This window comes from Mustelus asterias, chromosome 30 (assembly GCF_964213995.1).
Source record: "Mustelus asterias chromosome 30, sMusAst1.hap1.1, whole genome shotgun sequence".
Classification (NCBI taxonomy): Eukaryota; Metazoa; Chordata; class Chondrichthyes; order Carcharhiniformes; family Triakidae; genus Mustelus; species Mustelus asterias.
The window spans coordinates 12,632,375-12,648,410 of NC_135830.1; the positions used below are offsets into that span (position 1 = coordinate 12,632,375).

General features: G+C 53.5%; 1 protein-coding gene across 1 annotated transcript in view; it reads left to right on the plus strand.

Moving 5' to 3' along the window:
- The first annotated feature begins 2,985 nt into the window (after positions 1 to 2,985).
- Positions 2,986 to 16,036, plus strand: part of LOC144480896 (putative G-protein coupled receptor 139) — a 110,917-nt gene continuing 97,866 nt past the window's right edge. Inside the window, exon 1 of the mRNA XM_078200525.1 lies at positions 2,986 to 3,031. Coding sequence (XP_078056651.1) covers positions 2,986 to 3,031 — 46 coding nt within the window. The remainder of the gene's footprint in view (positions 3,032 to 16,036) is intronic.

Below are 16,036 nucleotides of genomic sequence, written 5' to 3' on the forward strand. Positions count from 1 at the left end.
AAACTAGAGGGCACAGGTTTAAGGTGAGAGGGGAGAGATAGAAAAGTGTCCAGAAGGGCAATTTGTTCACACAGAGGGTGGTGAGTGTCTGCAACAAGCTGCCAGAGGTAGTAGTAGAGGCGGGTACAATTTTATCTTTTAAAAATCATTCAGATAGTTACATGGGTACGATGGGTATAGAGGGATATGGGCCAAATGCGTGCAATTGGGATGAGCTTCGGGGTTGAAAATAAAAGGGCGGTGTGGACACGTTGGGCCGAAGGGCCTGTTTCCATGCTGTAAACCTCTATAACTGGTAGAAACCATGGAAATGTGAGGATTGTGGGAAGGGATTCAATTGTCTATCAGTTCTAGAAATTCATCGATGGTGCCACACTGGAGAGAGACCCAATGTGGTTAAGGAATTCACTCAGTCAATCCACCTACTGATTAACCAGTGAGTTCACACCAGGGAGAGGCCATACACTTGTTCCAAGTGTGGGAAAGGATTCAATCAGTTATCCAGCCTGGTGATACAGCACAAGTTCACTATGGAGAGAGACATTCACCTGCTCCAAGTGTGGGAAGGGATACATTCTGTTATCTGATCGACTGAAACACCAGTAAGTTGACACTGGAGAGAGGCCGTTCTCCTGCTCTGAGTGTGGGATGGGTTTCAGTGATTCATCCACCCTGATGACACACCAGAACGTTCACGAGGATTTCCCTGTTAATCACATCCAGGACTGAACCTTGTTCATTGGGATCTATTTCTGCTGATCCTGACTGGTGGTCTGCCTCAAATATTCCACCTCCAAATCAAACAAATCAGCTTTATGTTGAGCGCACGCTGTTGAGTCTCGATGTTATCTCTAACACAATTAGTTCATTTTGAAGGGCTCTCGCGCTCCCCTGTCTCCACCATCCTCTCCTCCAACAAGTGTGAGCAGCTGATCGAGCTTCTTTATCAATAACATCGAGACAATCCCATCAGCTGTCACTGCTGCTTCCTTCCCTTCCACTCGCCTACAGGGATAAAATGTCTCGAAAGGACTCATTTGTCTGAAACCACATCTTTCTCGAGTTTCTATCCTATCTCCCCTCCTCCTCTCTCAGTTCACCTTGTCCATGAGACACCTCACCTGCTCCATTCACTCTATTTTCAATACTTTGTTGAATACCCAACCTCCCCCTGTTCATCGATATTCTTGACAGTTCTCTCTCTTGAATTAATGTCTCTCCCACATACAAATCTACATTCATCATCCCATCCCCAAAACTAAAACTGTTACCCCATCAATCTTGCAAACTACTGCCCTATCTCCATCATCAGGCTCATGTCCACACTGTTCAAGATGCATTACCCACGCAAATACTAACATTCTCCGTATGGACAGGGTGGAATCTGTTTGGAAAATGGATGTCCCAGTTCCCTACCCTGGGATTCTCAGTGTGATGTGGAGGTGCCGGCGTTGGACTGGGGTAAACACAGTAAGAAGTTTAACAACAACAGGTTTATTTGGTAGCACAAGCCACTCGCTTTCGGAGCACTGCCCCTTCGTCAGGTGGAGTCGAGATCTGAAGATGTGCAGGTTAGGTGGATTGGCCATGCTAAATTCCTATACACCCGCCTTCACCACAATGTGAGTGGAGAAAGGGTTAAGCACAGGTTAAAGAGATGTGTATTGTCTCCAGGCAGGACAGTTAGTGAGATTTTGCAAGCCCAGGCAAGTCGTGGAGGTTACAGATAGTGTGACATGAACCCAAGGTCCCGGTTGAGGCTGTCCTCATGTGTGCGGAACTTGACTATCAGTCCCTGCTCAGCGACTCTGTGCTGTCATGTGTGGTGAACATGTGGAGATGCTGGCGTTGGATTGGGGTAAGCACAGTAAGAAGTTTAATAACACCAGGTTAAAGTCCAACAGGTTTATTTGGTAGCAAAAGCCACAAAAGTTGGACTTTAACCTGGTGTTGTTAAACTTCTTACTGTGTGTGTGGTGAAGGCAGCCTTGGAGAACACTTCCCCGAAGACTCGCATTCCAACCATTATTCTGTAAATTGAGTTTGTGTCTCTGTATGCTCTGTTTGTGAACAGAACTCCCACTTACCTGATGAAGGGGCAGCGCTCCGAAAGCTAGTGTCTTGTGCTGCCAAATAAACCTGCTGGGCTTTAACCTGGTGTCCTGATACGGCACGGTAGCACAGTGGTTAGCACTGCTGCTTCACAGCTCCAGGGTCCTGGGTTCGATTCCCGGCTCGGGTCACTGTCTGTGTGGAGTTTGCACATTCTCCTCGTGTCTGCGTGGGTTTCCTCCGGGTGCTCCGGTTTCCTCTCACAGTCCAAAGATGTGCGGGTTCGGTTGATTGGCCAGGTTAAAAATTGCCCCTTAGAATCCTGAGATGCGTAGGTTAGAGGGATTAGCAGGTAAATATGTGGGGGTAGGGCCTGGGTGGGATTGTGGTCGGTGCAGACTCGATGGGCCGAATGGCCTCCTTCTGCACTGTAGGGGTTCTATGGTTCTATGGTTCTCACTGGAATCATCTGCGAGTCAGCCTCAGGCTGTGGCCCCGCCCACCATCTCACACCGTCACAATGCCCAGCTGATTGACGGTGGCTGCGAACCAACAAGAGGAGAGGGGGTGGGGCTGGAGGACCGAGCAGGAGAGGCTGGTCCTCCAACCAATCGGAGTGAATGAGCGGCAGGGCTGGGAGTGGAGCATGCGCAGTGTGCGGGATGGCAATGGGTGATCTGCTGTCATGTCCGTCAGTTAGTGGAATGGCGGCTCGGAGGGATCGATGGATTCGGCGGGTGGGCGGAGAGGATTCATAACCAAGTGCTGTAAGGCGGAAACTCAGAGAATGAAATCCCCGGTTCCCCGTTTGTACCCAGCGGGAGCCCAGTATTGTTCCCCATTTCTGCCCTGAGTTCACCGCAGCCATATTTCCAGCGGGGCTGTGCGTCTGCGCCGCCGCCATCTTTGTGAGGGGCAATGTGAGGAGGGCGCATGCCCAGTACCATCTTTGGCTTTGAGCAAAGGGCAGAGGTTACAGGTGAGAGTGTTTCAGCAGGGATGTGGGGACAGACTGTGTTGGAAATCTGGAACTCACTGCCTGAGTGGCTGCTGGAGGCAGGGACTCTCTCATTTAAGAAACTTCTGGACAAACACATCAATGCACAAGGTATAGTCGGTGATAGTGCAACAGCAAGTAAATTGATTGGCATCAACTGGTATTGAGGGGGCGAGTTGTGGGGGGAGGTGGGGCACGGGGTGCGGGGAGGGGTTGAAGGGTGCGAGAGGTTGTGGGGAGGGGGTGAGGGGTTGCGGGGGGTGCAGGGGATGAGGGGTGGCGGGGGAGGTAAGTTTGCGGACGACACAAAGGTTGGTGGATTTGCGGATAGCGATGAGGACCATCAGAGGATACAGCAGGATACAGATCAGTCCAAGACTTGGGCGGAGAGATGGCAGATGGAGTTTAATCCGGACAAATGTGAGGTAATGCATTTTGGAAGGTCTAATACAGATAGGAAATATACAGTAAATGGCAGAACCCTTAAGAGTATTCGTAGGCAGAGGGATCTGGGTGTTCAGGGACACAGTCACTGAAAGTGGCAATGCAGGTGGAGAAGGTGGACAAGAAGGCATACGGCATGCTTACCTTCATCGGCCGGGGCATTGCGTTTAAAAATTGGCAAGTTATGTTGCAGCTTTATCGAACGTCAGTGAGACTGCACTTGGAATATAGAGTTCAATTCTGGTCGCCACACTACCACAAGGATGTCGAGACTTTGGAGAGGGTCAAGAAAAGATTTACCAGGATGTTGTCTGGTATGGAAATCAGACTCCCACCATTCATTTGTATGATTCAGGAATCCCAGTGGGTTCTGGCTGAGGCTTTCTTCCAAAGAGTGGGAGCTGAGAACTGAGTTCACACTGGAGACTCTGTTTCTTTTTTCACTGCACCCCCTCCCCCCCCCTTTCTTTGCTGTCAATTTTTTGTGCTCCCTCGCACTCTTTCCTGTCCCCATCACCCTCTCTTTCTCTGTTTCACTCTCACTCCCTCGCACTCTCAATTTCTCTCTCCACCCCTTTATCCTCCCCCTGCTTCACGAATGTCCTTCGGAGAGGAAATCTGCCGTTCTTACTTGGTCTGGTCTACATGCCATTCCAAAGCCACAGCAACATGTCTGACTCTTAACTGTCCTCCGAAATTGCATAGCAAGCCATTTTATCCAAGGGCACAGTGGGTGGCACGGTGGAACAGTGGTTAACACTGCTGCCTCACAGCGACACGGTGGCACAGTGGTTAACACTGCTGCCTCACAGCGCCAGTGAATTGCATTCGGTTCCCGGCTTTGGTCACTGTCTGTGGAGTTTTCACGTTCTCTCCGTGTCTGCAGATATTTCCTCCAGGTGCAACGTATAATGTGACCTCACTGTTGTAATTTTGGAATTCTGCAATCACCCTGTGCATAAAATGATCGTAAGAAGTTTAACAACACCAGGTTAAAGTCCAACAGGTTTATTTGGCAGCAAAAAGCCACACAAGCTTTCGGAGCTCTTAGCCCCTTCTTCAGGTGAGTGGGAATTCTGTTCACAAACAGAGCTTATAAAGACACAGACAATTTACATGAATAATGGTTGGAATGCAAATACTTACAACTAATCAAGTCTTTAAGAGACGAAACAATGTGAGTGGAGAGAGCATCAAGACAGGCTAAAAAGATGTGTATTGTCTCCAGACAAGACAGCCAGTGAAACTCTGCAGGTCCACGCAACTGTGGGAGTTACAAATAGTGTGAAATGAACCCAATATCCCGGTTGAGGCCGTCCTCGTGTGTGCGGAACTTGGCTATCAGTTTCTGCTCAGCGACTCTGCGCTGTCGTGTGTCGCGAAGGCCGCCTTGGAGAACGCTTACCCAAATATCAGAGGCCGAATGCCCGTGACCGCTGAAGTGCTCCCCAACAGGAAGAGAACAGTCTTGCCTGGTGATTGTCGAGCGGTGTTCATTCATCCGTTGTCGCAGCGTCTGCATAGTTTCCCCAATGTACCATGCCTCGGGACATCCTTTCTTGCAGCGTATCAGGTAGACAACGTTGGCCGAATTGCAAGAGTATGTACCGTGTAACTGGTGGATGGTGTTCTCACGTGAGATGATGGCATCTGTGTCGATGATCCGGCACGTCTTGCAGAGGTTGCTGTGGCAGGTTTGTGTGGTGTCATGGTCACTGTTCTCCTGAAGGCTGGGTAGTTTGCTGCGGGCAATGGTCTGTTTGAGGTTGTGCGGTTGTTTGAAGGCAAGAAGTGGGGGTGTGGGGATGGCCTTGGCGAGATGTTCGTCTTCATCAATGACATGTTGAAGGCTCCGGAGGAGATGCCGTAGCTTCTCCGCTCCGGGGAAGTACTGGACAACGAAGGGTACTCTGTCCACTGTGTCCCGTGTTTGTCTTCTGAGGAGGTCGGTGCGGTTTTTCGCTGTGGCGCGTTGGAACTGTTGATCAATGAGTCTAGCGCCATATCCTGTTCTTATGAGGGCATCGTTCAGCGTCTGGAGGCGTCTGGAGGTGGCTTTTGCTACCAAATACCTGAAGAAGGGGCTAAGAGCTCCGAAAGCTTGTGTGGTTTTTGCTACCAAATACACCTGAAGAAGGGGCTAAGAGCTCCGAAAGCTTGTGTGGCTTTTGCTACCAAATACACCTGAAGAAGGGGCCAAGAGCTCCGAAAGCGTGTGTGGCTTTTGCTACCAAATAAACCTGTTGGACTTTAACCTGGTGTTGTTAAACTTCTTACTGTGTTTACCCCAGTCCAACGCCGGCATCTCCACATCATAAAAAGATCACCAAAATAGTGGGAATTTTAAAATTCAGCTTTCTCACAGTGGATCTCTCTCTCTCTCTCTCTCTCAGTTTCTGCAGGTTTGCTGGAATGTCGAAACTGACAGCAGGCATATAAATTGCAAATATTTTATTATTGAGTAAATGTTTACAGACATCGACACACAGAGAGAATGAGGCAGAGAGAAAGAGAATGCGGCAGACAGAGATAGAATAAGACTGAGAGGGAGATTGAGACTGACAGAGAATCAGACCTGAGAGAGATTGAGAGAGAGCATGGGAAAAAGAGACTGAGACACGATCCCAACACGACCCTCAGAATTAAAATGGAGGGTGTGTCCCTCATTGAAGCCCCCTTCCCTCCAACAGCCTCAGTTTAACCCACCACTTCCAGCTGTTTCCATATCCCCCTCATTTCTCCTCTTCCTCTCTCTCTTTCCATCTGTTTCTGCTGCATTTGTTGTTATGTTGGAAGGTGTGAAGAAACCACAGTTCCACCACTATTTTCACAATCTCTCTCTTTGTCACCTTTCCTTCATTTCCTTCAATCACAAAGATACATAAAGGGATGAAGAGAGAGAGAGAGAGTAAGTGAGGAGAACCCTCAATAATATCCCAAAAGGAGAATTAAAGCGGCTGCTACAATTTTTAGTTAATCTTTCACCCCATCCAATTTAGCACAGACACTGTTTGGGAATGAAGCAAATGGAAGAGGCATCCTGAGGACCCAATGAGATTAGGGCTTGAATTGAGGCCTAGTCACAGAGGCTGCATTGAACCTTGGGGCAAAGAGCAGGAATCGTTCCACTCCAGTGAAACACAACAATCCTAAAAGCTGGAGTGACAGAGGCAGTGATATTAAACACCTGTCCCGACCCCCTGCCCCTAGCAATTCTCCAATTCACACTCCCCCTTCTAAAAACACAATCAGGGCTCTGGAATTGGAAACATGTTATTGCCAAGGCCGGGGAATTTTAATTTCATCCCTCCCTCCTCCTTCCCAAGTGTTTTCCAATCACTGAGCCAGTTCCATTTTAAATTTGCGTGCTTACAAGTTGGAGTTCAGGAAAGGGAGCCGGTTACTGATGCACAGCCAGATCCCATGGGCAACAATTTGACAATATCCCGACGGGACAAAGGGGAGAAATTTAATTCTCCCAGCCTCATGCCTGGTGTAATCCTCGCACCCAGCCACCGAATGCCACGTATATTCCGAGTCTGAATCGACAACATCTTAGTCACAGAAAGAGATAAACTCCCCTCTTTAAACCTTGAACAAGCTGTGTCCGCTTCTTGGGGAGACTTTTTTAAAATTAGCCTCCAACCATTTCTTTATTTGTATATATCGTTGTTTATTTATGTCAATCAGGAATCCCAGAGGGCTGTGACTGAGGCTTTTCTCCAGAGCCAGGGAGCTGGGCACTGACCCCACACTGGAAACTCCCCAGATCCTGTGTCTCATCCCACCACCTCTCTTCAATCCACACCTCTGTTTTGCTGTCAATGTCTGTATTTCCCTCACCCCCGCCCTAGATTTCTTTGTTCTGTAACTCTCCCCAACGCCCTACCATTAACTGAGTATGTCCTGCCCTGGTTCAATCTACCAAAGTGCATCACCTCGCATTGATCAAAATTAAATTCCATCTGCCCGTGGCCCAATTGATCAACATCCCGTTGCAATCCGAGATAACCTTCTATGCCCCCAATCTTGGTGTCATCTGCAAAATTAGTAACCATGCCTCCTATATTCTCACCCAAATCAATGTAACATGGGACATGGGAAAATCAGACATTGATATAGATAATGCTGGTATTTAGCATCAAGCTTCAACGCCGCCACCTTTCCCTGGCCTGAAATAGATGCGCTATTCAGAAATTATTTAAAGCAAGTGTATTCCTGGAGGAACAGACGGGTGTTGCGCAGTGAAACTTTATGCTGTTGACGGCAGCCTCGGGTCAAAAAGATTGAAGGAACTCACAAGGTCAATCCTATTTTTGATGTGAGTGGGGTGAGAGAGAGAGAGTGTTGAGGTGAAGGGGAATTTTGAGGTGAGAGGGTGAGTGTTGAGGTGAGTGGTGTTGCTGTGGACGATGGGAGTTGAGGTGAGAGGCGGTGTGCTGAGGTCCGAGGGAGCGTGTTGATGTGAGGGGGAAGATTTCAAATGAGAGGGGAACAACATGGTGTTATATCAATACACACTGATCCAACAAGCACTCCCAGAATATTTGCTGCAGATATTCAGTGCAATGTCGATCTGTCCCCTCACTCTGCCATCCAGAGTGCGGAGGGCACGGTGACAGCCCTTAAACACGGAGCAAACATCATCTGCACCATCCCACCAAACACTCCAATGTTAGCGACAGAGATCCTGTGTGAGGCGAATGCCCTTCACCCCCACCCCATCTTAACTGTGTGACCAGACTGTCCCGTGGCTGGTAAAGTGAAGGTTCAACTCCGCGGATTAGTCAGGCAACCTTCAGGCTCGACATCCCGCAAGCTTGCAGCCATCAAACATTTACAAGGGTCAGCTGCCTCTACACTCTCCCATCAAATACCTCATTTTAATGCAGCACAGGCCTAGATACACAAACTATCTCCCTCTACATTGTCCAAACATGAATCCCCAGTGCAGGTATAGCAGAGGGTGAGATGCACTGTGTGCAGGTGAGAGGGGGAGCGTCTTGAGGTGGAAGAGCATGGGCGGCACAGTAGCACAGTGGTTAGCACTGCTGCTTCACAGCTCCAGGGACCTGGGTTCGATTCCCAGTTTGCACATTCTCCTCGTGTCTGCGTGGGTTTCCTCCGCGTGCTCCGGTTTCCTCCCAAAGTCCAAAGATGTGCGGGTTCGGTTGATTGGCTATGCTAAAATTGCCCCTTAGTGTCCTGAGATGTGTAGGTTAGAGGGATTAGCGACTAAAATATGTAGGGATAAGAGGGTAGGGCCTGGGTGGGATTGTGGTCGGTGCAGACTCGATGGGCCAGATGGCCTCTTTCTGCACTGCAGAGATTCTATGATAGTTGAGGTGAAACTGGGAGTCTGGAGGTGAGAGGGGAATTTTGTGGTGTGCGGGGATGTGTTGAGTTGGGGGGCTGGTGGCACAATAAGACACTGGTTGGCACTTCTGCCTCATGGTGCCAAAGACCCGGGTTCGATTCCAGCTTCGGTTCACCGTCTGTGTGGAGTTTGCACGTTCTCACCTGTCTGCATGGCTTTCCTGTGTGTGCTCCTGTTTCCTCCCACAGTCCAAAGATTTGGGAGTTAGCTGGATTAACCATACTAAATTGAGGTGCGAATGGGAACTTTGAGGAGAGGGGCAATGTACAGGACGGGGTTAGATATAGAGTAAATTTCCCTCTCCAATGTCCCCATCAAACACTCCCGGGACGTGTACAGCACGGGGACAGACACAGAGTAAATTTTCCTCTACAATCTCTCCATCCAGCACTCCCAGAACAGCTACAGCGGGGGTAGATTGTCCTTATCAAACACTCCCAGGATAGGGACAGTACGTGGTTGGGTGCAGAGTTTTTGTCCAATGTGTGCAGGAAGGCTTCCTGACACAGTATGTAAACAGACCAACAAGAGGCGAGGCCACATTGGACTTGGTACTGGGTAATGAACCAGGCCAGGTGTTAGATTTGGAGGTAAGTGAGCACTTTGGTGACAGTGACCACAATTCTATTACGTTTAACTTAGCAATGGAAAAGGATAGGCATATACCAAAGGGCAAGAGTTATAGCTGGGGGAAAGGAAATTATGATGCGATTAGGCGAGATTTAGCTGGCATAGGTTGGGGAAGGAAACTGCAGGGGATGGGCACAATTGTCATGTGGAACTTGTTCAAGGAACAGCTACTACGCGTCCTTGATAAATATGTACCTGTCAGGCAGGGAGGAAGCAGACGTGTGAGGGAACCGTGGTTTACTAAGGAGGTTGAATCTCTTGTGAAGAGGAAGAAGGAGACTTATGTTAAGATGAGACGTGAAGGCTCAGTTAGGGCACTGGACAGTTACAAGTTAGCCAGGAAGGACCTAAAAAAAGAGTTAAGAGCCAGGAGGGGACATGAGAAGTCTTTGGCAGGTAGGATCAAGGAAAACCCTAAAGCTTTCTATAGGTATGTCAGGAGCAAAAGAATGACTAGGGTAAGATAAGGGCCAGTCAAGGACAGTAGTGGGAAGTTGCGTGGAGTCTGAAGAGATAGGAGAGGCACTAAATGAATATTTTTCGTCGGTATTCACACTGGAGAGGGACAGTGTTGTTGAGGGGAGTACTGAGATGCAGGCTGCTGGACTGGATGAGATTGATCTTCATAAGGAGGAGGTGTTAGCAATTCTGGAAAGGGTAAAAATAGATAAGTCCCCTGGGCCGGATGGGATTTATCCTAGGATTCTCTGGGAGGCTAGAGAGGAGATTGCAGAGCCTTTGGCTTTGATCTTTGGGTCGTCATAATCTACAGGAACTGTGACAGAAGACTGGAGGATAGCAAATGCTGTCCCCTTGTTCAAGAAGGGGAGTAGGGACAACCCTGGTAATTATAGACCGGTGAGCCTTACTTCTGTTGTGGGCAAAGTATTGGAAAGGATGATAAGAGATAGGATTTATAATCAACTAGAAAGGAATAATCTGATTAGGGATAATCAGTACGGTTTTGTCCAGGTCGTGCCTCACAAACCTTATTGAGTTCTTTGAGAAGGTGACCAAAGAGGTGGATGAGGGTAAAGCGGTTGATGTGGTGTATATGGATCTCAGCAAAGTGTTTGATAAGGTTCCCCATGGTAAGCTTTTGCAAAAAATACGGACACATGGGATTGAGGGCGATTTCGTGGTTTGGATCAGGAATTGGCTAGCTGTAAGAAAACAGAGGGTGGTGGTTGGTGGGAAATATTCATCCTGGACTTCAGTTACTAGTGGTGTACCGCAAGGATCTGTTTTGGGGCCACTGCTGTTTGTCATTTTTATTAATGACCTGGATGAGGGTGTGGAAGGATGGATTAGTAAATTTGCGGATGACACTAAAGTCGTTGGAGTTGTAGACAGTGCGGAGGGAAGTGGCAGGTTACAGCGGGACATAGATAAGCTGCAGAGCTGGGCTGAGAGGTGGCAAATTGAGTTTAATGCGGAAAAGTGTGATGTGATTCACTTTGGAAGGAGTAACAGGAATACAGAGTACTGGGCTAATGGTAAGATACTTGGTAGTGTGGATGAACAGAGGGATCTGGGTGTCCATGTGCATAGATCCCTGAAAGTTGGCACTCAGGTTGATAGGGTTGTTAAGAAGGCGTACGGTGTGTTAGCTTTTATTGGTAGAGGGATTGAGCTTCGGAGCCAGGAGGTCATGCTGCAACTGTACAAAACTCTGGTGCGGCCGCATTTGGAGTATTGCGTACAGTTCTGGTCGCCGTATTATAGGAAAGATGTGGAAGTATTGGAAAGGATGCAGAGGAGATTTACCAGGATGTTGCCTGGTATGGTGGGAAAATCGTATGAGGAAAGGCTGAGGGGCTGGAGGTTGTTTTCGTTAGAGAGAAGAAGGTTAAGAGGTGACTTAATAGCGGCATACAAGATGATCAGAAGATGAGATAGGGTGGATAGTGAGAGCCTTTTTCCTTGGATGGTGTTGGCGAGCACGAGGGGACATAGCTTTAAATTGAGGGGTGAGAGATATAGGACAGATGTTAGGGGAAGGTTCTTTACTCAGAACTTCTTTACTAAGGGCGTGGAATGCTCTGCCTGCAGCAGAAGTGGACTCGTCAACATTAAGAGCATTCAAATGGTTATTGGATAAACATATGGATGATATTGGAATAGTGTAGATTAGAGGGACTTTAGATTGGTTCCACTGGTCGGCGCAACATCGAGGGCCGAAGGGCCTCTACTGCGCTATAGTGTTCCATGTTCTATGTTCTAAATCTCTTGGGGGAGTGGGTGAGGGGGGAGTGGGTGAGGTGGTGAGGGGGGAGTGGGTGAGGGGGGAGTGGGTGAGGGGGAGTTGGTGAGGGGGGAGTGGCTGAGGGGGGAGTGGGTGAGGGGGGAGTGGGTGATGGGGGAGTGGGTGAGGGGGGAGTGGGTGAGGAGGGAGTGGGTGAGGGGTGAGGGAGGAAGTGGGGGAGTGGGTGAGGGGGGAGTGGGTGAGGGGGGAGTGGGTGAGGGGGGAGTGGGTGAGGGAGGAGTGGGTGAGGGGGGAGTGGGTGAGGGGGGAGTGGGTGAGGGGGGAGTGGGTGAGGGGGGTGTGCGGGTGCGGGAGTGCGGGGGAGGGGGGAAGGGTGGTGGGGAGACTGGGGCATGGGGGAGTGGGGCAGGCGGCAGTGGGGCAGGGGGGAGTGGGGGAGGGTGGTGGGGGGAGTGGGGGAGCTGGGAGAGTGCGGGTGCGAGAGGGCCGGTGGGAGAGGGTGGGAGTACAGATGCGAGGGGGGAGTGCGGGTGCGAGGGGGGGAGTGCGGGAGCAAGAAGGGTGGAGAGTACGGGTGTGAGGGGGGAGTGCGGGTGCGAGGGGGTGGTGTGTGCGGGAGGGTGAGTGGGAAGTGTGCGGGAGGGGGAGTGGGGAGTGTGCGGGAGGGGAGTTGAGAGTGTGCGGGAGGGTGTGTGTGCGGGAGGGGGAGTGGGGAGTGTGCGGGTGCGGGAGTGGGGAGTGTGCGGGAGCGGCAGTGGGGAGTGTGCGGGAGTGGGGAGTGTGCGGGAGCGGGAGTGGGGGGTGTGCGGGAGCGGGAGTGAGTGGTGTGCGGGAGCGGGAGTGGGGGGTGTGCGGGAGGGGGAGTGGGGAGTGTGCGGGTGCGGGAGTGGGGAGTGTGCGGGAGCGGGAGTGGGGAGTGTGTGGGAGCGGGAGTGCGGAGTGTGCGGGAGCGGGAGTGGGGAGTGTGCGGGAGCGGGAGGGGGCAGTGTGCGGCGGGGGGAGTGAGCGGCAGGGGGGAGTGTGCGGGAGCGTGAGGTAGGAGTGTGCTGGGGCGGGAGGGGGGAGTGTGCGGGGGCGGCAGGGGGGAGTGTGCGGGAGCAGGTGGGGGGAGTGTGCGGGGACAGGTGGGCGGAGTATGTGGGGGCGGGAGTGGGGAGTGCGCGGGAGCAGGAGGGGGCAGTGTGCGGGGGCGGGAGGGGGAGTGTGCAGGGACAGGTGGGGTGAGTTTGCGGTGGCGGGAAGGGGGAGTGTGCGGGAGCGGGAGGGGGCAATGTGCGGTGGCGGGAGGAGGAAGTGTGCAGGAGCGGGAGGGGTGAATGTGCGGGAGCGGGTGTGCAGGGGGAGTGTGTGGGAGCGAGGGTGCGGGGGAGTGCAGGTGCGGTGGAAGTGTGCGGGAGCGGGGCTGCGAGGGGAGTAAGTGGCAGGGGGGAGTGTGCGGGAGTGGGAGGTGGGAGTGTGCTGGGGCGGGAGGGGGGAGTGTGCGGGGGCGGCAGGGGGGAGTGTGCGGGAGCAGGTGGGGGGAGTGTGCAGGGACAGGTGGGCGGAGTGTGCGGGGGCGGGAGTGGGGAGTGTGCGGGAGCAGGAGGGGGCAATGTGCGGGGGCGGGAGGGGGGAGTGTGCAGGGACAGGTGGGGTGAGTTTGCGGTGGCGGGAAGGGGAATTGTGCGGGAGCGGGAGGGGCAATGTGCGGGAGCGGGAGGAAGGAGTGTGTGGGAGCGGGAGGGGTGAGTGCGCGGGAGCGGGTGTGCAGGGGGACTGTGCGGGAGCGAGCGTGCGGGGGGAGTGCGGGTGCGGGGGAAGTGTGCGGGAGCGGGGGTGCGAGGGGCGTGAGTGGCGGGGGGAGTGTGCGGGAGCGGGAGGTGGGAGTGTGCGGGAGCGGGAGGGGGGCAATGTGCGGGGGCGGGAGGAGGGAGTGTGCGGGAGCGGGAGGGGTGAGTGTGCGGGAGCGGGTGTGCCGAGGGAGTGTGCGGGAGCGAGGGTGCGGGGGGAGTGCGGGTGCGGGGGAAGTGTGCGGGAGCGGTGGTGCGAGGGGAGTGTGCGGGAGCGAGGAGTGTGCGCGGGCGGGAGGGGGAGTGTGCGGTAGCAGGACGGGGCAGTGTACGGGGCAGGAAGGGTGAGTGTGCGGGAGCGGGGAGTGTGCGGTGGCGGGAAGGGGGAGTGCGCGGGGGCGGGAGGGGGGAGTGTGCAGGGACAGGTGGGGGAGTGTGTGGGGGCGGGAAGGTGGAGTGTGCGGGAGCGGGAGGGGGCATTGTGCGGGAGCGGGAGGGGGCAGTGTGCGGGAGCGGGAGGGCGCAGTGTGCGGGAGCGGGAGGGGAGAGTGTGCGGGAGCGGGAGGGGAGAGTGTGCGGGAGCGGGAGGGGGCAGTGTGCGGGAGCGGGAGGGGAGAGTGCGTGGTGGCGGGAGGGGGGAGTGTGTGGGGGTGGGAGGGGGGAGTGTGCGGGGGCGGGGAGGGGGCAGTGTGCGGCAGGGGGAGTGTGCGGGTGCGGGAGTGGGGAGTGTGCGGGAGCGGGAAGGGGACTGTGCGGGGGCGGGAGGGGTGAGTGTGCGGGGGTGCGAGGGGTGAGTGTGCGCTAGCGGGTGTGCAGGGGGAGTGTGCGGAAGTGGGGGTGCGGGGGAAGTGCGGGAGCGGGGGTGCAAGGGGAGTGTGCGGGAGCGGGGGTGCGGGGGAGTGTGTGGGAGCGGGAGTGCGTGCGGGAGCGGGTGTCTGGGGGAGTGTGCGGGCGCGGGGGTGCATGCGGGAGCGGGGGTGTGGGAGTGTGTGCGGGAGCTGGGGTGCAGGGGGGTGCGGGAGCGGGGGATTGCGCGGGAACGGGGGTGCTGGGGGTGTGTGCAGAGGGGGAGAGTGCAGGGGGAGTGCGGGGGTGGTAGTGCAGGGAGGCAGGGCGTGGGGGTGGGAGTGCATGTGCGGTAGGGGGGCGTGCGCGGGAGGGGGCGTACGCGGGAGGGGGGGCGTGCGCGGGAGGAGGGGCGTGCGCGGGAAGGGGGGAGTGCGGGAGCGGGGGGGAGCGTGGCGGTGGTGGAGTGCGGGAGCGGGGGAGGGGAGTAAGTATTTGGGGGGGGTGTGCGGGCGCGAGAGGGTGGATATTTGAGATGAGATGGGAATTTTATGATGAGAGGATAATATTGTGGTAAAAGAGAAAGATTGTAGTGGTGAGAGGGGGGGTGTTGACCTCTGTGGGGGCTGCCGAGGTGAGAGGGGGTGTCTTGAGATAAGAGAAAGTGTGCTGAGCGGAGTGGGGATTGCTGAGACGAGATGGCGGGTTTTGTGCTGAGGGAGAATGTTTGGACCTGAGAGGGGGGAGTGCTGATGGGAGCGGGAGGGGGAATGATGAGGGGGATGTGCTCAGGTTAGCGGCGAGTGTGTTGAGATGAGTTTGAGATTCTTGAAGTAACGATGGGAGAGTTTTGAGTGGGACTGTTGAGGTGAGGGGGGAGTTTGTTGAGGTGAGGAGGGGAGTGTGTTGGTGTAAGTGGGGGAGTGTGGAGGTGAGAGGGGGAGTTTTGGGGTGTGAGGGGAATATCCTGGTGAGTGGGGAATGTTGAAGGAGATGTGCTCAGGTTAGCTGCGATTGTGTTGAAATGAGTGTGGGAGTGTTGAGGTGACAGTGGGAGAGTTTAGCGTGGGACTGTTGAGGTGAAGGGGCGTGCTGAGTTGAGGGCAGTGTTTACATGAGAGGGGAAGCTTCGAAATTGGATTGGGCCAGTCAGGTGAGACTGGGTGAGGTTTATGGTGAGAGGGGTTCTTGTTGAGGACTGAGTGGGTGAGTGTTGAGGTGACACGTGGTGAGTCTTGATGTGAGGGATGAGTATTGAGTGTCGACGAAGTGGATTAAGGTGAGAGGGAAGTTTTGAAGTGAGAGTGGGAATGGTTACGGTAAGAGTATTGTGTTGAGGGGCAGAGCATTGAGGAGAATGGGGGCAGGCGGATATGAGACAAAATATTTTAATGTGAGTTGGGGACAGCTTTGTTGAGATTGTTAATGTTGAGATGACAGGGGGAACTTTGAGTTAAGGTGGGATTGTTGAGGTGACGGTCAGAGAACGTGGAGGTGGGAGGGTGAGCGCGCTGAGGTGGGAGGGGGAGTGCTGAGGTTGGAGGGGGAGAGTGTTGAGCAGAAAGTGGGAGTGCTGACTTGAATGTAGATTGTTGAAGTGAGATGGGAGAGTGCAGGTTGGAGCAAGGGTTTTGGATCGGGGGTTATTGAGGCCAGGAAGTGTGTTGAGGTTAGTGGGGGAATGTTGATGTGAGAGGGGGAGCATTATGAGAAGGGCGATACCTTGAGTGGAGTGGGAATGATGAGGTTAGGGTAGAAAATGTTGAGGAGTGGGT